Below are 16839 nucleotides of genomic sequence, written 5' to 3' on the forward strand. Positions count from 1 at the left end.
GTTCCATCTTTGAAAATGCTAGTATGTCCCTCACTGCCACTCCCAAATTCACCAAGGTCTTCAAGCTAGTAGGCAAGAACTGGTTCAAACCTCCATCTCCCCAAAGCAGCAGAAATGGGCAAACAGTCTCACTCCTGGTATAGCAATTGTTACACTAAACTCGGGATTAGAGTCAGAGACCTCTAACATCTTACTTCAATAGCTAGAGAACTGTCTTGGATTCCATGCAGCTATGTGCTAGGGATTATGGGCCAATTCAGCTAGTATAAAAACGTTAGGAAATTCAAGCCATTTAATAAGATGTTTCCTCACTTCTCAGCCCCAGGATTCTAAGGGTTAAACTGGAAAATATTTCTATGAGACAATTCTAATTTACTTTTTGCTTTTTATGTTTTTAATTTCTTTGCTTGTCACCTGACCTTGAACAGTGAAATTTTGACTTGTTAGTTTCACTTCCTGGTCCTCAAAAACAAGAACAACCTGTTGCATTTGGGTTTATAATGTTGCAGAAGACAGTTTAAATTTCAATTAAAGTATTTTCATTGAAAAATTGTTGTAATTTCAAATAAACCTTAGTCCATTTTATCCTGGGCTCATGTAATTTTGAGCTATTTTCACAAACATCTGTCTTTCTATGTGCTGATGCACCATTGTGCATAGGGCAAAGTATAGAGAGCAAGGACAATATTCAGCCTTAAGTACAAAACAATGACTGAAGTTTAACAGCAATTTTAGGAACTGGAAATTCTTCAGATCACATCTAATCTGATTTCTTTATGAATGGTGTATACTTTTCCAGAATGGCTTGTTATCTGTCTATTTTGGACCCTCTTTCTCTATCCTGACCTCAGTTTTCTTCTTTTACCTTCCCTAACAGTTGTTTTTCAGATTTCAAGTTTGAGAAAATATAGGGGAAAAGACTCTTGTATTGAAGATTCCTTAAAGTTTAGCTGGAATTAATTGAGCTGATTCTACTTCTTTAACGACATCTTTTCTGTCGCATCTCTAATTTCTATTCTTTATGCCTGCAGAAATGAGTTCTGGGAAGAAACAGATCTTCTGGTTTTTTACACAAATTCTTTCTTATATCTAGCAACTTCCAAGAAGGACCTATTTGTGATTTCTGATGACAACAAAAGAAATGATAAAAATCCATCTAGGTTTCAGTCACTGAAGTCTAATTTTATTTTTAAACACAGACTAGCAACCCCATTTCATTATGGCCTTGTCCACACTATGGTGGACAACCATAGTATGGGCAGGGGGTTAAGTTGAACAATTTACAGGGAAAAAAGAGGTTCCACAAACGAGATGGGAATTAATCCTGACATCCTAATGACTCTCGTACTGAGACAACATATCTGATTTTTCTGTCATTCAACCCTTGTTTCTGGAATAATAATGCTTTCAATTACATCTTCAATCTGTGCAGCCATCCCTGACATAGGTACATTTTGTAGCTTCAATTCTTTTTGTAGCATGCATTGTTCCTCTTTGTCTATCCTCATATCCATGACTGTAGACATTATTAGCTCTTGCTTTCCTGGTAAGTTGAGAAGGGGTGTGAAGTATCAAGGAAAAAGATTTATTCATACATGCCATCTTCTTTATCATGTCCCCTCCGTGGCTGGAGTCTCCACAAGCTGAAAAGTGAGTCGTTGAGTCCATTGATAAAATGGAAAGCCCCAGGACAAAGAATTCTGTTTTCTTGAACTTTGATGTAATTTCTGGCTTTTTGTTTTTTTAATTCCCAACTCCAGGGGTCAGCACGAGGGGCTTTTCCCAAAGATTTTAATACCTCATCATTCCTATTAATGCCTCGGTTTTTAAAACAGGTTGTTTGAAGCATGGGTTGGAAAGCAGCAGCTGGGAGGCAGGTCAAGGAGGGTAGATGGTCAGGAAACTAGAAAGAAAGGCAAGCCAGACCCGAGGAAGGTGATAGAGAGCAGGTGTCCAGGGAGAGAGGAGGAGAGAACAGGCAGTGAGTGTGGGCTGAGATGAGTTTCAGAGAGTTGCAAGAGATCAGGCAGCTAGGAAAGGGTTGGGTCTCATGACAGTGGGAAAGCAAAGGATCAGTAGTCCTTTTATTGTATGATTATTTAATGTCATTTTGACACCTCCAGCAAGTGCTGCTCCATAAAGTTCTTTTTAACAATTGCAGGTTTAACGTCTCTAACTACACAAGGTGGGAGCCCCCCTGCTTTGTTTATTTACATCTGAGGGGAAAATTGCAAGTTACAAAACCAGCTTTGTTTCTTAAGCCTTGTCTTCAGTGATGGAAAGGTTAAGCATGTTACAGCAAAATGTTCTCGGCTTACTTACAAAACTCTGAGCTTTGTTAACTCACTTTCCCGGGGAAAAGTTTCCCCCACCAAAGAGAAATACAGACAAACATGGGTGAAAAAAGAAAACATGAAAAAGGAGAAGAGGATACTCCCTCTTCTGGTGAGGTAGCAGGTAGTTAAGAAAATATACTGTAAATGGTAAAGCAGGGTCATTTGAATTGGACTTAATTAGAATTGGTCAAAAATGTTCACGCAAAAGTTTTTTTTCATCTCCAAATGAGTTTTTAAAAAAAAAAAAAAAAAAACACACATCCTGTTGACTTTTTTGATTGATCTTGCTTTTTCCAATATTTTGCATGTCATTTTAGTTGAAATTATTATTGAAAAAATTATAAAACATTATTGACATGATCATTAGAATATTTTGTTCACTCAGAACTTATTTTTCAGTAAATGAAAAATTTTCATAATCGTTTTGTTTTCTATAAAAGATTGGTTAACAAAATCCAGGACAAGTTTTTAAAAATTGATCCATTTAAAACCCAGAAGAAAGAAAACAACTTCAATATTTGACTGGCCCATTTGTGGTCAGGTTAGAAAGGCTTGATTGGAGTTGCCGTTCCATTGTTAGACAAAGTTTTCTACCCCAGAAAAATGAGCAGGCAAAATGAAATCTTGGACCAGCTAAGGTATGTTGGTAAAATCCTGGCCCCGTTGAAATGAAGTGGAGTTTTGCCATTGACTTCAGTGGAGCCAGGTTTTCACTCTTAACGTTCAGTAGGTTGGACACCCATAAGCTGGAGAGGAAAATAAAGAAAAGAACAGACACAAAACAAAAGCAAGGACAAGAAAAGCGCCTTCTGAGTTCATCTTGGGTTTTATAATTTTCCATTCTTGGAAAACTACTAGCCTGTTCACAGCCATCCTTTCAGAATTTTCCAATAGCTCTTAGTTCAAAATCAAGGAAACTTGAACAAACTCAAAACAAATCAGAGCCCAATTCTCAAAACAAAGTTCCGACAAGTTCCCAGCATACAATGGATAGTTCTTAGCATGACTCTGGTTAAATGATTTAATTGTTAAGGCAACAATTCATAGTGCATCGCCTTAAATCTATTAAAATCTCTCTCTTGGAAGTAGGATCAGAGGTAATTGTTAAGGAACAGGAAAGAGGAACTGAGAACATGCATCCTTAAGCTTAAATGACCAGATAAATCCATACCACCATCTCTTACAGACATACAGCCTGACTGTGATCTCACATCAGCTTTGCAGTGGTACAGCTCCTTTGGCTTCAGTGGATCTACTCCACATGTGCATTGGTGGGACTGCAATAACTTTCAAAGTATTATTCCATCTTCACACTGAGGAGAATCAGGTCCATTTTCTTTTAAAAATTCTGGACATCTCACTCAGCAGAGAGAGGTAATTTTATCTCCATGGAACACAAACATAAAAGTCTGCACAAACACCTGCCCTGCTTTCCAAAATCATCTGCTTCTTGACAGACTCTTTCACAACACATTGGCACCTCACTCAGAATCTGCTAGCAGTTTTGGACTTGGCTGCCTTTCCCCAGCTATCTACAGTGGCTGTTTTGAAAAACATTTCTGTCAGGTGTTTTGTCAGCAGCACATTAGTTTCAAGGAGCTGAGAAGGTTATTAAGTTCAGAGTGGCTGAAGACCTAACTTGCAGACTGCAGGGAGAGCATACAGTGAAGCTTGTTAAATTGCTGGCAAGTCACCGAAAGGGTGGGGGAGGGGAAATCACATCACCTGGATCAACAAAGAATAATAATAGGCCAGATCATCCCCTCCTGCAGTAAAACTCTGTGAAGGGGGGGAAGAAATTCCATTCCAGGGATGAGGTAGCTCCATCTGAATAAAGACCCAGACCCTGTGTCTCTACACCAATGTGAATAAAGAGTAGTGTCAGTGAGATTCATTCATTTACATTAGTGGAAAACCAATGAGCTCAAAATGAGGGCCAACAGAGCTTGGTTCTTCTGCTTACACTGAGAGGGGAAGAAGAGTGGGTTGTAGCAAGGAAAGCAGTTAACAGGAGTGTTTAAAATAAAGCAGAGCCCCTTCTTTATCTTACATTCTCTTTTTAGTTGCTTTTCCTGTTACAACCCCTCCTCAACACACACAGACTCACACACTTATTCTACACCTTTAGAGTTGTTGTGCAAAATGGGTGCAACACTTTGAATGCAAAATCAATGCAAGTGACACTGCTTTACAATTTACAGTGTATTTTCTTAACTACCTTCACAATGTGCAACTTGCACCATATAAGTCATACCCCATAGCAGCAAAAGTGCAAGGATTATGTTTTGCTGATACAAAGCATTTAAGGTTCAGTTATTTGAGTTTTAATATAAAGAATGTACATGGATCATACCTAGTTAAGGGCACAGTTATATATTCACTGAATGATTCTGACATCATGTATGCATGGTCCCTCCACTTTCATCGGTATGGGCCACTGCATTTGGCCCACAGACTTCCCTGGGAACAGCACTTACATCAGCTCTGAATATGGTCCACGATTTGCAATTTATACTCATTTACTCTGGTAGCAAGTTCTGTCATTTTTTCCATAAGCACAGGCTGAACTCTAAATCTTATGAAATAATTAGGCAATGCTTGTTTGAAAAAGGATCAAACAACCCTTGACTCATGTTAAAAATGTTTCAAAAGTGTTTTGATTATGCAGAAATACATATTAGGTGTATATTCTATTTGCCTTCATTTAAGTTACATCCCACCTAAGCTTTCAATTTAATATACCTGCCTCCAAGTACAGTGAGTTATACAAACCAGATTGGAACAACCTACGCATTCTTTCCCACTGACGCTTCTAATTCAAAGGTGTACTCCTCTCTAAATACTCGCTCGCTTTCTTTTTTAACCAAGAATGGAAATAGAGGGGGTGAGGTGAATCACAGAAGCTAATTGAATTCGCAGCACCACATGGATTAAGTAACCCATTTGGTTTGAATATGCCTAACTACAGCAAAATCCAGCCTTGATCTGTTTGTTCTGTTATCATAATATCAAGTATGCATAAAGTAATATAAGTGATTCATTTTACTTCTGTGGAAGGTCACAAGTATGCGCTGATTCTCCTCTCGCTCTCACAGGTGAAAACCAGAGTAACTTATCAAAGTCAATGGAATTGCACCATGATAATATTGGTGGAAATGAGAGCATATATTTTACTTACAGTAATGCTAAAGGTGATCTAGATCTGGTTGCATTATTTGTTACAAATAATCAGCTCCCTTTATAATTAGCAAATTATTCACAAGTGTGTCCTGACTTTCTCCAGAAATATTCATTATTTGTAAGTTTTCTTCCAAATAGTTTGGACAAATAATTTTTCAAACTATGGGTTGTTTGCAAACTGTTCCTTTTGCTACAATACACCCTTCGTGTTTTGTGATAGTTACTGAAGTGAGATGGCCCTGGGTCTGTTCCCTGACTGGACAATTGAAATGTTTGACACAGGAGAATAAAAAAATGGAGTGATTAGAGATTAATGCACTTTCCAATATTAATTTTTAGACAAATCATTATCTGTGCTAAAATGTGTGAAACTTTTAGGATTCACAGAAACTTTCCTAAACACCTAGCACTAGTATAAATACTTCTGCATACCAAATAATAGAAACCCATTAATCTTAGCAAACAGAACTCAATGTTTCCATTCACAAAAATTATCAGAAATCATGCAGGGTGGGAGATTACTGTTTGACCAGAATTAAGTTGAACTATGTGATACTAAAGTTGTGTGTTAGATGATTTGGAAAACTTGGCATTGGAAACTAGGTTCTGAAATATGAGTTTGCCTGAATTTTTTTTTATGTGGATGCATCATTTTGGGTAACAATGAAGCCAACACAAGCTTAATGTCCCACTTAAACTCTATTTTAAAATTTAAATGAAGCACAGAGGTGAATTTCATACTTCCAGAATATGACTGCTACAATCATCACTTTCGTCAACACTCAGGTACCCTACTTCTAACACATGTCAAAACGGTCCTGATGATTCCTTTGGGGTGAATTTTAGCACTCTTGACAGCTGCCAGAATGACAGGCCTGGAGACTGAAAATTTACACACACACACACACACACACATACACATACACACGGCATAGTGTGGGGGAAGCTTGCACTGCCACTAGCTATGTTTTACCTAGTTTTTGGTAAACAGCTGTCAGTTCAGCTCCTTTCACTGGCTCTAGTCTAAATTAACTTTAAAAGATTTTTTTAAATTTAAAGGTTCTATGAGTTTTAGGAGAGGAGAACAGGATCCTTGGAGTCAGGGCTTGCTCTCATTTATACCAGTGTAATGTGGAGATATTCCATTAATTTCATTGGAGTGACTCCAGATTTACATTGTGCAACCAAGAGTAGACTGTGGCCCTTGGACTCTCTAGAGAATGGTGTGTCTTGGTAAACAAGGAAAGAGGGGTTTACTCTGGGTTTTACACTGGTGTGAACTAATTGATGTCAGTGGTGTTACTCTTGATTTCCACCTATGTTAGTGACAGCACAATGAGGCCAAAATTATTCATTATGGAGGATCATAGATTCAGAGAGGTTAGAGATGGATCTATCTGGAAAAAAGATAATTTTCCCAGTCATTGAACCCCATAGAGAAGGCTTGTAGGAGTCCTGTTTCATTATCAGATTTCTGTACATAACACTAGAAATAGCTCTCAATCAATATCCCAGATCTCAGAGCTGAACACCTCCCAAGCATCGAATGTGTTTGAAATTGGAACCAAGTCCTAGATTAGAATATTTCAGATACCCCCCATCTTTATATAAGAACATAAGAATGGCCGCACTGGGTCAGATCAAAGGTCCATCTAGCCCAGTATCCTGTCTTCTGACAGTGGCCAGTGCCAGGTACCCCAGAGGGAAGGAACAGAACAGGTAATCATCAAGTGATCCATCCCCTGTCGCTTATTCCCAGCTTCTGGCAAACAGAGGCTAGGGACACCATCCCAGCCCATCCTAGCTAATAGACATTGATGGACCTATCCTCCATGAATTTATCTAGTTCTTTTTTGAACCCTCATCAACTTGGCCTTCACAACATCCTCTGGCAAGGAGTTCCACAGGTTGACTGAGCATAATGTAGAAAAATACTTCCTTTTGTTTGTTTTAAACCTGTTGCCTATTAATTTCTGCCTATTAATTTCATTTGGTGACCCCTTTAATAAGTTGAACAACCTCCCCTCCACAGATCTAAACACCCATGAACACCTTGAGTCTTCATGCTAAAGATGAAACAGCTAGAATGAATATAAAGGGGATTCTTCACTGAGGCTACTGGACACAGACAGACCCAGTGGTTCTCTCTAGTTCTGTAGCTCCCAGACTGTCCGGTTTAGTTTCACCATTCACAGCTCCCTAAATGTCGGTCTAGATTAAGCAGTCGTGGAAGGTATTGCTGACTACATGGCAGAGACTACCGCAGCTGCTTTTAATATTTAAAAAAATAGCCTTGCAGTCCTTTCTCTGGCAAAACTATAGTTCAAGTCAATGAGAGTTTTACTGGAGAGAAGACCGGTTGACAGAGAAGAGAGTACACTGCCAACTGGGTATTCTCTGGGTATGTCTTCACTGGAGAGTTAGCCCGGGATCTAACATGCGTGTTTACCCTAACCCCCTGCAGTCCACACAGAACCTCTTACCCAGGCTTGAGGGTGCTTTAAACCCAGGTTAGCATACACTGCTGGGCTTGAGCTTGTGTTTCTCCTCAGCCCAGGCTGGCAACCCAGTGAGGACACAGGCTAATCAAGTCCTCCACTGCATTCCCACAATTTCACCTCGGCCATATTTTCTTGCTCTCTACCTCCTTCCTTCTTCTGCACCAGAAGTCACCTACACTAGCTCCGCATTTAAACCCCAAGTTGCCTGTTACAGTTCTGCTGTGGTTCCACGGATTTGAATAGACATGCCATGTGAGAAATCATCCCCCCAGAGTGCTGTTTGCTGGCCAGAAGCTGCCAGCAGCAGCTTAGCCACTGCAGTTTAGCAGCAGCTGGCAGCAGCACAGCTTAGTACAGGGCTAAGAGCCACAAGATGTCCTGCCAAAAGCCTACCCCTGCACAGGGGCACTTAATACAGCACCAGTGTGGGTTCAGCTACATGGGTCTGGCACAGGGTAGGGGTCTGCACTAGGGAACGTTCTACCAGAGCTAGCCTAGCCCTGGCTCACCCTGCAATGAAGACATACCTTCCATGACAGACCCCTTGATTCTTGAACTTGTTCCCAACCCCAGTTTGAAAAAGCCTCTGTAAAGGTTACCTATTTGCTGTGGACTGAGGGATCACTGACGGTAGCGTTTGGGGTCTATTTTGCTACATTGAATCACCAGCTAGTTAGGTTCATTTACTTTCATTGCATATAAGCACTGATGTGCTCCTGGGTGATTATTCCAGGGTGGATTGTGATTCTCAGTAATTGTCCAGGTGCCTAGAGCTGTAAATAGGGATTTTTTTGTTTTCTATTTATATCGAAATAAATAAATCATCAGCTGTATGTACCAAACCATCAATTGCATGTAAACTACACAACAGAAATCAATCAGAGAGCGCAGGCCCCAGTCTGCCACCATTTTTCACAGAAACTATTCTTAGATGTCTTACTGTTGTCCAAGTGGTTCGCCTTGATAATTTTTTCCGAGTAGTCAGATATACTGGAGCATTCAATCTAAAAAAGAACAGGACAAAGGAGAGCTTTGAGTTAAAGACTTCAGACATACTGAACAGAAATAAAATCCATTGAACACAGCAGAATCTGTACGAAACATGCACCATAGACAGCAGATAAATCAAAGCTTTATCTGCAGTCCCACCGTGGAGAGGGTGATATCTTAGCATGAAAACTGTGAAGTGTGTGTATTGTATGTGAAACTTTCTCTAAACCCATGTGAAAATATGAAAGAAAGAGGTCATGTGTAATAGACTGCATAGCACACATAATAATACCTTAATTTATCCCAATTACTTCAGAATCTGTTGGAAAATCTGTTACGTTCCTCCACCCCCCCCCCCCCCAAGAAAGCCAATCATTAAAAGAACTCAAGAGAAAGAATAGCATGTTGCAAAATTTCCAACACAGTTGAAAAAATATGCTTCCAAACTGTTCAAGTTGTGTCTACATCCAAACCATTTCAGTACTTGTCTGTTTCGAAAAGCAATTATTCATCAGTTCCATTATTTACCTACTTTGATAACAATGTGTACCGTTGAAAGGGAATTCCGAAATTCACATATACTAAATTACTGGTGTATTTTATATACTTTTAAAACAACCTTCAGAATTCGTATGCCTCCAGGGCCACCCTCTAGCGCTCTCTTGTGTCCTATATTAACTCATAGATTATCCTCTCATTAACATCTGTGTATTTCAGCATAAAACTGGAGACTCAAAGCCATTGACTTCAGCAGAGTTACTTCTGTAATGTGAAGGAGGTCTAAACTAGTCCTTCAGTTATTCCTTCCTGGCTTGAAAAATGTACAGACTACATCTTCAATAGCACCTGATCTATTCTGGACACACCTGACGAAATGTGGGGCATAAGTACCTTTCCATCTTTTTTTCTATTCTCCATAGTGGCTTTCCATCATCTCTCAACCCCATTTCCCAATCCGGGCAGCCAGGAGCCAGTTAGGCCCTTGGCACAAGTTACCATAACCACAGAGGTGGTTCCACTTATCTAGGATCAGTGGAGCACAGCACACTTTGGTAACATCCCCTGCAGCCCACCAATATGCCCCTATGCTGTAGGAGTGGAGCCTGGCTTTAAACCATGCCAGCATTCGCCTATGCAAAGGGAATGCCCAGCTATCCCCTTGTGCTACCTGATCAGCACAAAGAGTACGTCCAGACTACCGATCGATTTATCGGGGATCGATATATCGCATCTCGTTAAGATGCGATATATCGATCCCCGAACACGCTCCCCGTCGACTCCGGAACTCCACTGGAGCGAGCGGCGGTAGCGAAGTCGATGGGGGAGCCGTGGCCGTCGATCCCACGCTGTGTGGACCCCAGGTAAATCGATCTAAGATACTTCAACTTCAGCTACGCTATTCACGTAGCTGAAGTTGCGTATCTTAGATCGATCCTCCCTCCTCCCCCCCAATGTAGACCAGCCCTTTTGGAAGTAGGAATTGTTTTTTACAAATCACACTGTCTTCCTTCCATATTGGAATGATGCTGAATCAGATCTAGGAGGGCAAGTAGAGCAGGTATTTTAAAAAAAAAAAAAAAGTCTGGCAGATGTGAGTGAAGTGCCTTATTTAGTAGCTGCTCTCTATACTAACCTGGAAAATGTACTACAATTCTCAAATTCTGTCAACGAATGTTCACATGTTGATATTCTATCAATAAATGTCCTTCCGTATTTATGAAAATATCACGACCCACCTACACCTTCAGCTCTGTGCTTGAAATTCAGACTGTCATAAGGTGGGATGTGTCTGCGACAAATTCTGAACTCTGCTTTGTACTGTAACCATCATTTTTGGATTAGGACATCCATTTTGTACTAGGGGCTGAATTCATGTCCAACCTTGCCCAAGGCAAGATTCCTATGATGAATTCTAGACAGCCACCCTGCCCAGGAAAGGTGCATGTTCCCTAGTTGAATGACTATAACTGAGAAGCCATGACAGAGCTATCTAGGGCAGTGGTTCTCAAACTTTTTTTATCGGGCCCCGCTTCTTTGTGTCTGTAGTAGTTTACAGCCTCCCCTTCCCCCACAAGTACATAGACCACCACCCAGTTCTGAAGGCAGCACTGTGCCAGCAGCAGCACAGAAGTAAGGGAGGCAATGTGCAAAGTTATATTTGTCAATATCACTTTTCACAATAGACCTAGTGCCCTATTGCCACACTTACTTTCTATGCTGCTGCTATCCTGAGGCTGACAGCTGGAGCCCTGCTGTCTCCTGGTGAGGGATTGAGTGTGTGGGGGTGGAGAGGAGAGTCTGGGAGGCATGTCTCTGTCTGTCTCATTTATCCCCTCCTCCTGGATGTGCATGGCCCTTCTGCACGAGCCCCAGCCACCAGGGGCTGACAGCCAGAGCTCTTCAAAAACCCAAACCAAACAAAAAAAAAAGCACATAGCTCGCACCTCCCTTGACACATTCCCGCACCCCGTTATTTGAGAACTGTTGATCTAGGACCATCAGATGTCATTGTCTCTCAACTGCCAGCCAATCCCATGGAACAATGGTCTCTCTGCAGGGGGTGTTCCTTGTTTTCCTGTCCCAGTGTCCCCTAAGGAGTGAAACTAGAAGCCAGATTGCCCACAGCTAGATGGAACTCTGGGGGAGCCTGTATAAGCAACTGGGGGGCGTGGGAGATCTGTGGCACTGGTTTCAGGGATCAGGGAGGCTGGACTGCGGGGTCCCATGTCCCAAGGAAGGACTAAGACAAGAGGTCTGTGCATGAGAATGTGCCCTACAGACCCAGAGCTAAAAATAGCCACTAGAGTACCCAGGCTCAGGGGGCTTTGAAGCACATGGGACAAAGCTGCTGGATCCACTTACAACAGACTGGTGACCATCAGTAGGGGGACTGGCCCAAGTTGTAACACAGATCATAACGGTTTTTTTTTTTAAGTCATAAACACTTTAGCTTGCAATGTTTGTAAGTGCTACAAAAGAGAGACTTTTTTCCTGCAGAGTTTATACATTCTTCAGCTCGCTCCTGTAGAGCTGTTAAGTTCTGCAAAAGAAAGGCTGAAGCCTTTCTCCAGCAGAGTTCAAAACTCTGCTGACACTTCCAGCCTCAGCACATTTATCTGAAACTGTTGATTATCTAATTGAATTGATTATTTAAATAAATTTTAATGGCCCTTATTACTTGCAGATAATTAGCTAAGAAATAGTACAGTATAAAAATGAGAGAGTAAACTAATTAACCAAAATGCTATATTTGGAATAATGGATTCCTTTGGGTTGGAAAGAACCTTGAACTAGGTCACCTAATCCATCCTCCAGCATTATTATGGCAGTATTAAATTAATTATCCATTACCATCTCTCTAGGCAGCTTTATCTACTGACTGAGCTATTCTGAGAGTTATAATAATTTTCCAGATATTTTACTTAATTTTCACATGCTGCAACTTCAAGGGACACTGCCAACTTAAAATTCACATGTGTGGCAGAAAAAGTATACCTACTGTTAGAATTAGCACCTAAGACAACTGTAACTGAAAGAGACCAATTTGTTTAGTGTGTCTATTTGAGAGCACTTTTTAATTATGGTTGGTTGAACGGCTTCCTCTGTATCATGAGTCATTTAGTCAGTTTCTCCTTCATTTATGTGGGTGTTTTCACCCATAAGAAGGAGAAAGAAACATTTTCTTGAAATAGGAACTTGCATCTATAAAAACACAAAAATTTACAGTGGGACTCAAAGGTAGGTATTGTACTTGAAATGACTTAACTTTTTTTTTTTTTAAACTGACTAGATTTCAAGTTGAAGGTGTCCTTGTTTTTTCCTCACTGGACTAATGGGAATTACTGATCCTTGTCTTCTTTTAAATTCTCCTTTCTCATATTTATAGATAGATAACTTTCACCTCCGTCATATTTTCACCAGACTGCACATGCTCAGTTCTCTCCAGTTTTCCTCATAAGTCTTACTTTAAGTCTTTTAATGGGCATGAAATGAGAGGTTAAGAGTCATGGCTTCTGTCCCCAGCTTGGCCATTAACTCTGCCTGACCCTATGCATGTCATTTAACTTCTCTATGCCTCAGTTCCTTCACCTGGAAAATGGGGATCATGACAGTTACCCATGTTTATAAAAGTGCTTTAATATCTGTAGAAAATTGTATGTTTTTCCTTCTGAAGTCTCCTAATTTGTGTCTCTTTTTTAAAATGTGGCACACAAAACTATGCAGTAAACTGATCGATCCCTAAGCATTGCTGGGAAGTGCACAATAATAACCTTGCTGGATGCATGCCATTCTTATTACTACAACCCAAGATAAACATATTGCCTTTTTTGTAGTAGCATCAGATTGTTGACAAGAATTCAATTTATATCCCACTAGAGTTGCTTTAACTGCAGGACTGCTGCCTAGCCAATGTCCCTCCATTTAAAATGTGTGCATTTAATTATTTCTTCCTCCATGAACCACTTTACATTTGCCTTTATTGAATTGCCTTGATGGATTTTTCAATCCATGTCACCAGTACACTTATGATTATTGTTATGTTATATAGTGGTAGCACCTAAAAAAATTTCCAATTCCCATAGCTAACTTGGCAATGTTACCTCAATATTTGGAGTAAATACTGAGGCACAAGTGGAAAGTTTTAAAGTGCACCAGTATACCCATCAACTATTTGGGATTCTGTCCAAACTTTGTGTCACCTGCTACTGTGATTAGTGCAATCTTCTCTTTATCCTCCAAGTTGTAAATGGAAACATTGAGTAGTACTGTACCTTGAAGAAACCCCTTGGGAAACCACATGTAATATATCCTCCAAATTTGACATCAAAGCATCAGTAATGCTGTGCATAATCCTCATTGCTCTAATTTCCCTATGGGAATGTCTTATGGAATCCTCTAAAATGCCCCACTAGAAAATTTTTCACTTGACCATGTCCAATGAATTTATTTTAACCACTAAAGGCTGACTTATGGTTGGCCCTTATGAAATTGCAAGGGGTAGGATGGAGGGATTGCATGAAGCCTCCCCTTTTTGTGTAGCCCATGTAAGGGCCAATCACAATTGCACTGTGTGCACTCGAGAACACGAAGACTGCTCCCTGCGAGCACCCTCGTGCGCATAAACCACCCCAAAAGGAAGAGCTGGTAGAGTCATGGCCTTACCTCCATCTTTTGCCCTTGGTCCTGCAGCAGGACAGGCATGTAGAAGGGAATAATGAAGGGCTGTAACAACAGGCACATCTCAGAGAACTTAGGGAAGAATTCTGCTTCCTTGAGGTGCAATGTCTTTCCTAGCTTCATTAAGGCATGCCTTCCCTTTCTGTGGGTGGTTTGCACAGTCCAGCCCTGCCACAGTAATCTTAGCAAAGAAAGGGCCCAATTTCACCACCCTTACTTACATTTCTCTATGTCTTATGTTTTAATTAGACTTCTAATTCCTGGTGTTTATTCATGATACCTCTTGAATTGGTTACAGAGACATCTACATGTTTAGAGGTTGCTCCCAGCCTTTCTAACCAGAGCTGTGCTGAGGACAGAAGTTCCTTTTCATGAAGAATTTTGAGATTTTTGAAATTTAGGTTCATTTCAGCTAGGAATAAAAATCAAAAGATTCAAAATTCTTCACATAGTAAAATTCTGGGGAAAAAACTGTTTTGTGTCAATCAAAATATTTTGTTTTAATTTCAACTTTTAAGAAATGGTATCATATTGTATCAAATTCTAGCCAAATCAACCCAATTTTCTAAGTATTTTGATTAGACATAATTTCAACTTCCGATGGAATATGGTCCCATTTCAGTTTCTCCAACCAACCTTAATTCTAACTCCATCTGTCTCTTCCCAACTCTGCCTTTGATTTGCTTCTCAAATGTGAATTTGATCCCCTAAACCTTTCTTCTTTTTACTATGGATTCCCCTGATAAACTGACCATTGATTTGCATAGCTAAGTTTTAGCCCCTCACTGTATCCTTACCACTTCCTTTTTAGGAGTTCCACTCTTGCTAGCCTAGAACACAGGAGACTATGTGCTTTGCTTGATGTTATAATGGAACCTGTGTGATATCAATGGTTCCTGAACTTTACACACTTGCTTTCAATACCGTGGCAAGAAACCCAACAATTCTAACTGCACCACTGCACCCAGGAAACTGATATCTGGGTCATTTGTCCAAGAAGAGAGGTAGCATATACCCTCGTGCTAAAGAGTTAGAAGCATTCATTATGGTAACTTGCTGTTGCTCTATAATGTTTTCTGTATCATGTGTTTATCTCCTAATTTAAATAATACCCAATTAAACTAAGGTCAGCCATATGTCTTCATGTCCTAATGGGTCAATTCATAATTGCCTTTGCTCCCTGGTTTGGCTAAAAACACCATAGAATGTGGATAGTGTTGCTGCAGAAGATGGTTCAGTTTTGCACACCTACAAAACTGGAGCTGGTCTCAGGTTTCAAGGGCTAAGCAAGAACTTCAGTAGCTCATCACTAGCCCTCCCCAACTAGGAACAGGTCACACACCTGCTCCCTTCTCTATGTTCTTACACCAAGTCACCCAGTAAGCTCCTACTCCACCTCTGTACTCACTTCCCTGGTCACACTGACCCTCCTTCACTTGTTTGAAAGGCATGGATGCTACTAGAAGGTCACTGAGGAAGAAGGCAGTGAGAAAGAAATACATTCAAGACCTTGAACTGGGAGACAAGAGGAGAACTAGATAAGTGAACTGGGACTTGGATGAGAGAACAATTAGAAATAAGAGAGTGTCATTAGTGACTCTCTGACTCGTAGGTTAGGTGTGTACCATGGTTGACATTAAAAAGTCAGCATTTACCAATAATTCCCACATGCGCTACCTGAGGCACCACAGTTATTTCCTATTTTACATCTAGAGAAAAAAGCCCTGTGTGATAACTCTTTGAAAATGTTGGCTTTTTAACATGCACTAAGGCCCAGGGTGTTTGAGGCTCTTCACCACCACATAGGCAGCATAGAATTCAGTTCTGTTCTGAAAAGTGGCCATAAAAACAGAATTGCATGGTGCTCCATCTTTATAGTCACTGGGGCTTCAGATCAAATGTGGTCAGTTTACAGGCAAAAATATGTGCTTTCTAACTGCCAGCCCTGCATATTCAGTCTAGGCTCTAAAACTAACATTTTCAATAGTGGCTTCGAATTTGGCTGTATCCATTTTGCACTGCCCAACCTGACACACCTGGTGCCTCAGATTAGGCACCCAAAAATTGTGGCATCCGTAATCTAGGGCACTTTTGAAAATTTGGGCCTAAGAGTCAAGCTGAGTTCTTTGCATTTCATACTTCATCAGTAAGGCTATGTTTTAGTCACAGGTATTTTTAGTAAAGGTCATGGACAGGTCACGGGCAGTAAACAAAAATTCACGGCCTGGGACCTGTCCATGACTTTTACTGTATCCCCGACTAAAACTTGGGGTGGGGCGGCTCAGGGGGGCAGCCCAGGGGGTGCCGTGGGTTTTGAGAGGGGGTGAGCTGGGGAGCGCAGAGGGTACTCGGGGGGGAGGGACCTGGGGAGGCACTGCGGGTACTCGGGGGAGGTGTGGCCTGGGGGGGCGCTGCAGGTGCTGGGGGGCGTGGTGGTGGGGGCATCGCACATGTAGTGGGGGGCACTGCGGGTGCTTGGGGGTGGGCAGGAGGTTGGCAGGTCTGGGGCAGGTTCCCTACCCAGCTCCTGGGAAGCGGCAACCTCCAGCTCCTACCTCCACATGCTGCCTCCACTCCGCCTCAAGCCCTGGTTCTGCAGTTCCCATTGGCTGAGAACTGCAGCCAATGGGAGCTGTGGGCGGAGGCAGCACATG

At 41.2% G+C, this 16839-nt stretch overlaps 1 protein-coding gene across 2 annotated transcripts in view; it reads right to left on the reverse strand.

Moving 5' to 3' along the window:
- The window catches only part of PRMT8 (protein arginine methyltransferase 8), a 100791-nt gene that overhangs the window by 29119 nt on the left and 54833 nt on the right, over positions 1-16839 (reverse strand). For both annotated transcript variants that reach the window (XM_005307823.5, XM_005307824.5), the window contains one exon: positions 8958-9021. In XM_005307823.5, coding sequence (XP_005307880.1) covers positions 8958-9021 — 64 coding nt within the window. The remainder of the gene's footprint in view (positions 1-8957; positions 9022-16839) is intronic.

Source organism: Chrysemys picta, chromosome 1 (assembly GCF_011386835.1).
Source record: "Chrysemys picta bellii isolate R12L10 chromosome 1, ASM1138683v2, whole genome shotgun sequence".
In the NCBI taxonomy this organism is placed as follows: domain Eukaryota; kingdom Metazoa; phylum Chordata; order Testudines; family Emydidae; genus Chrysemys; species Chrysemys picta.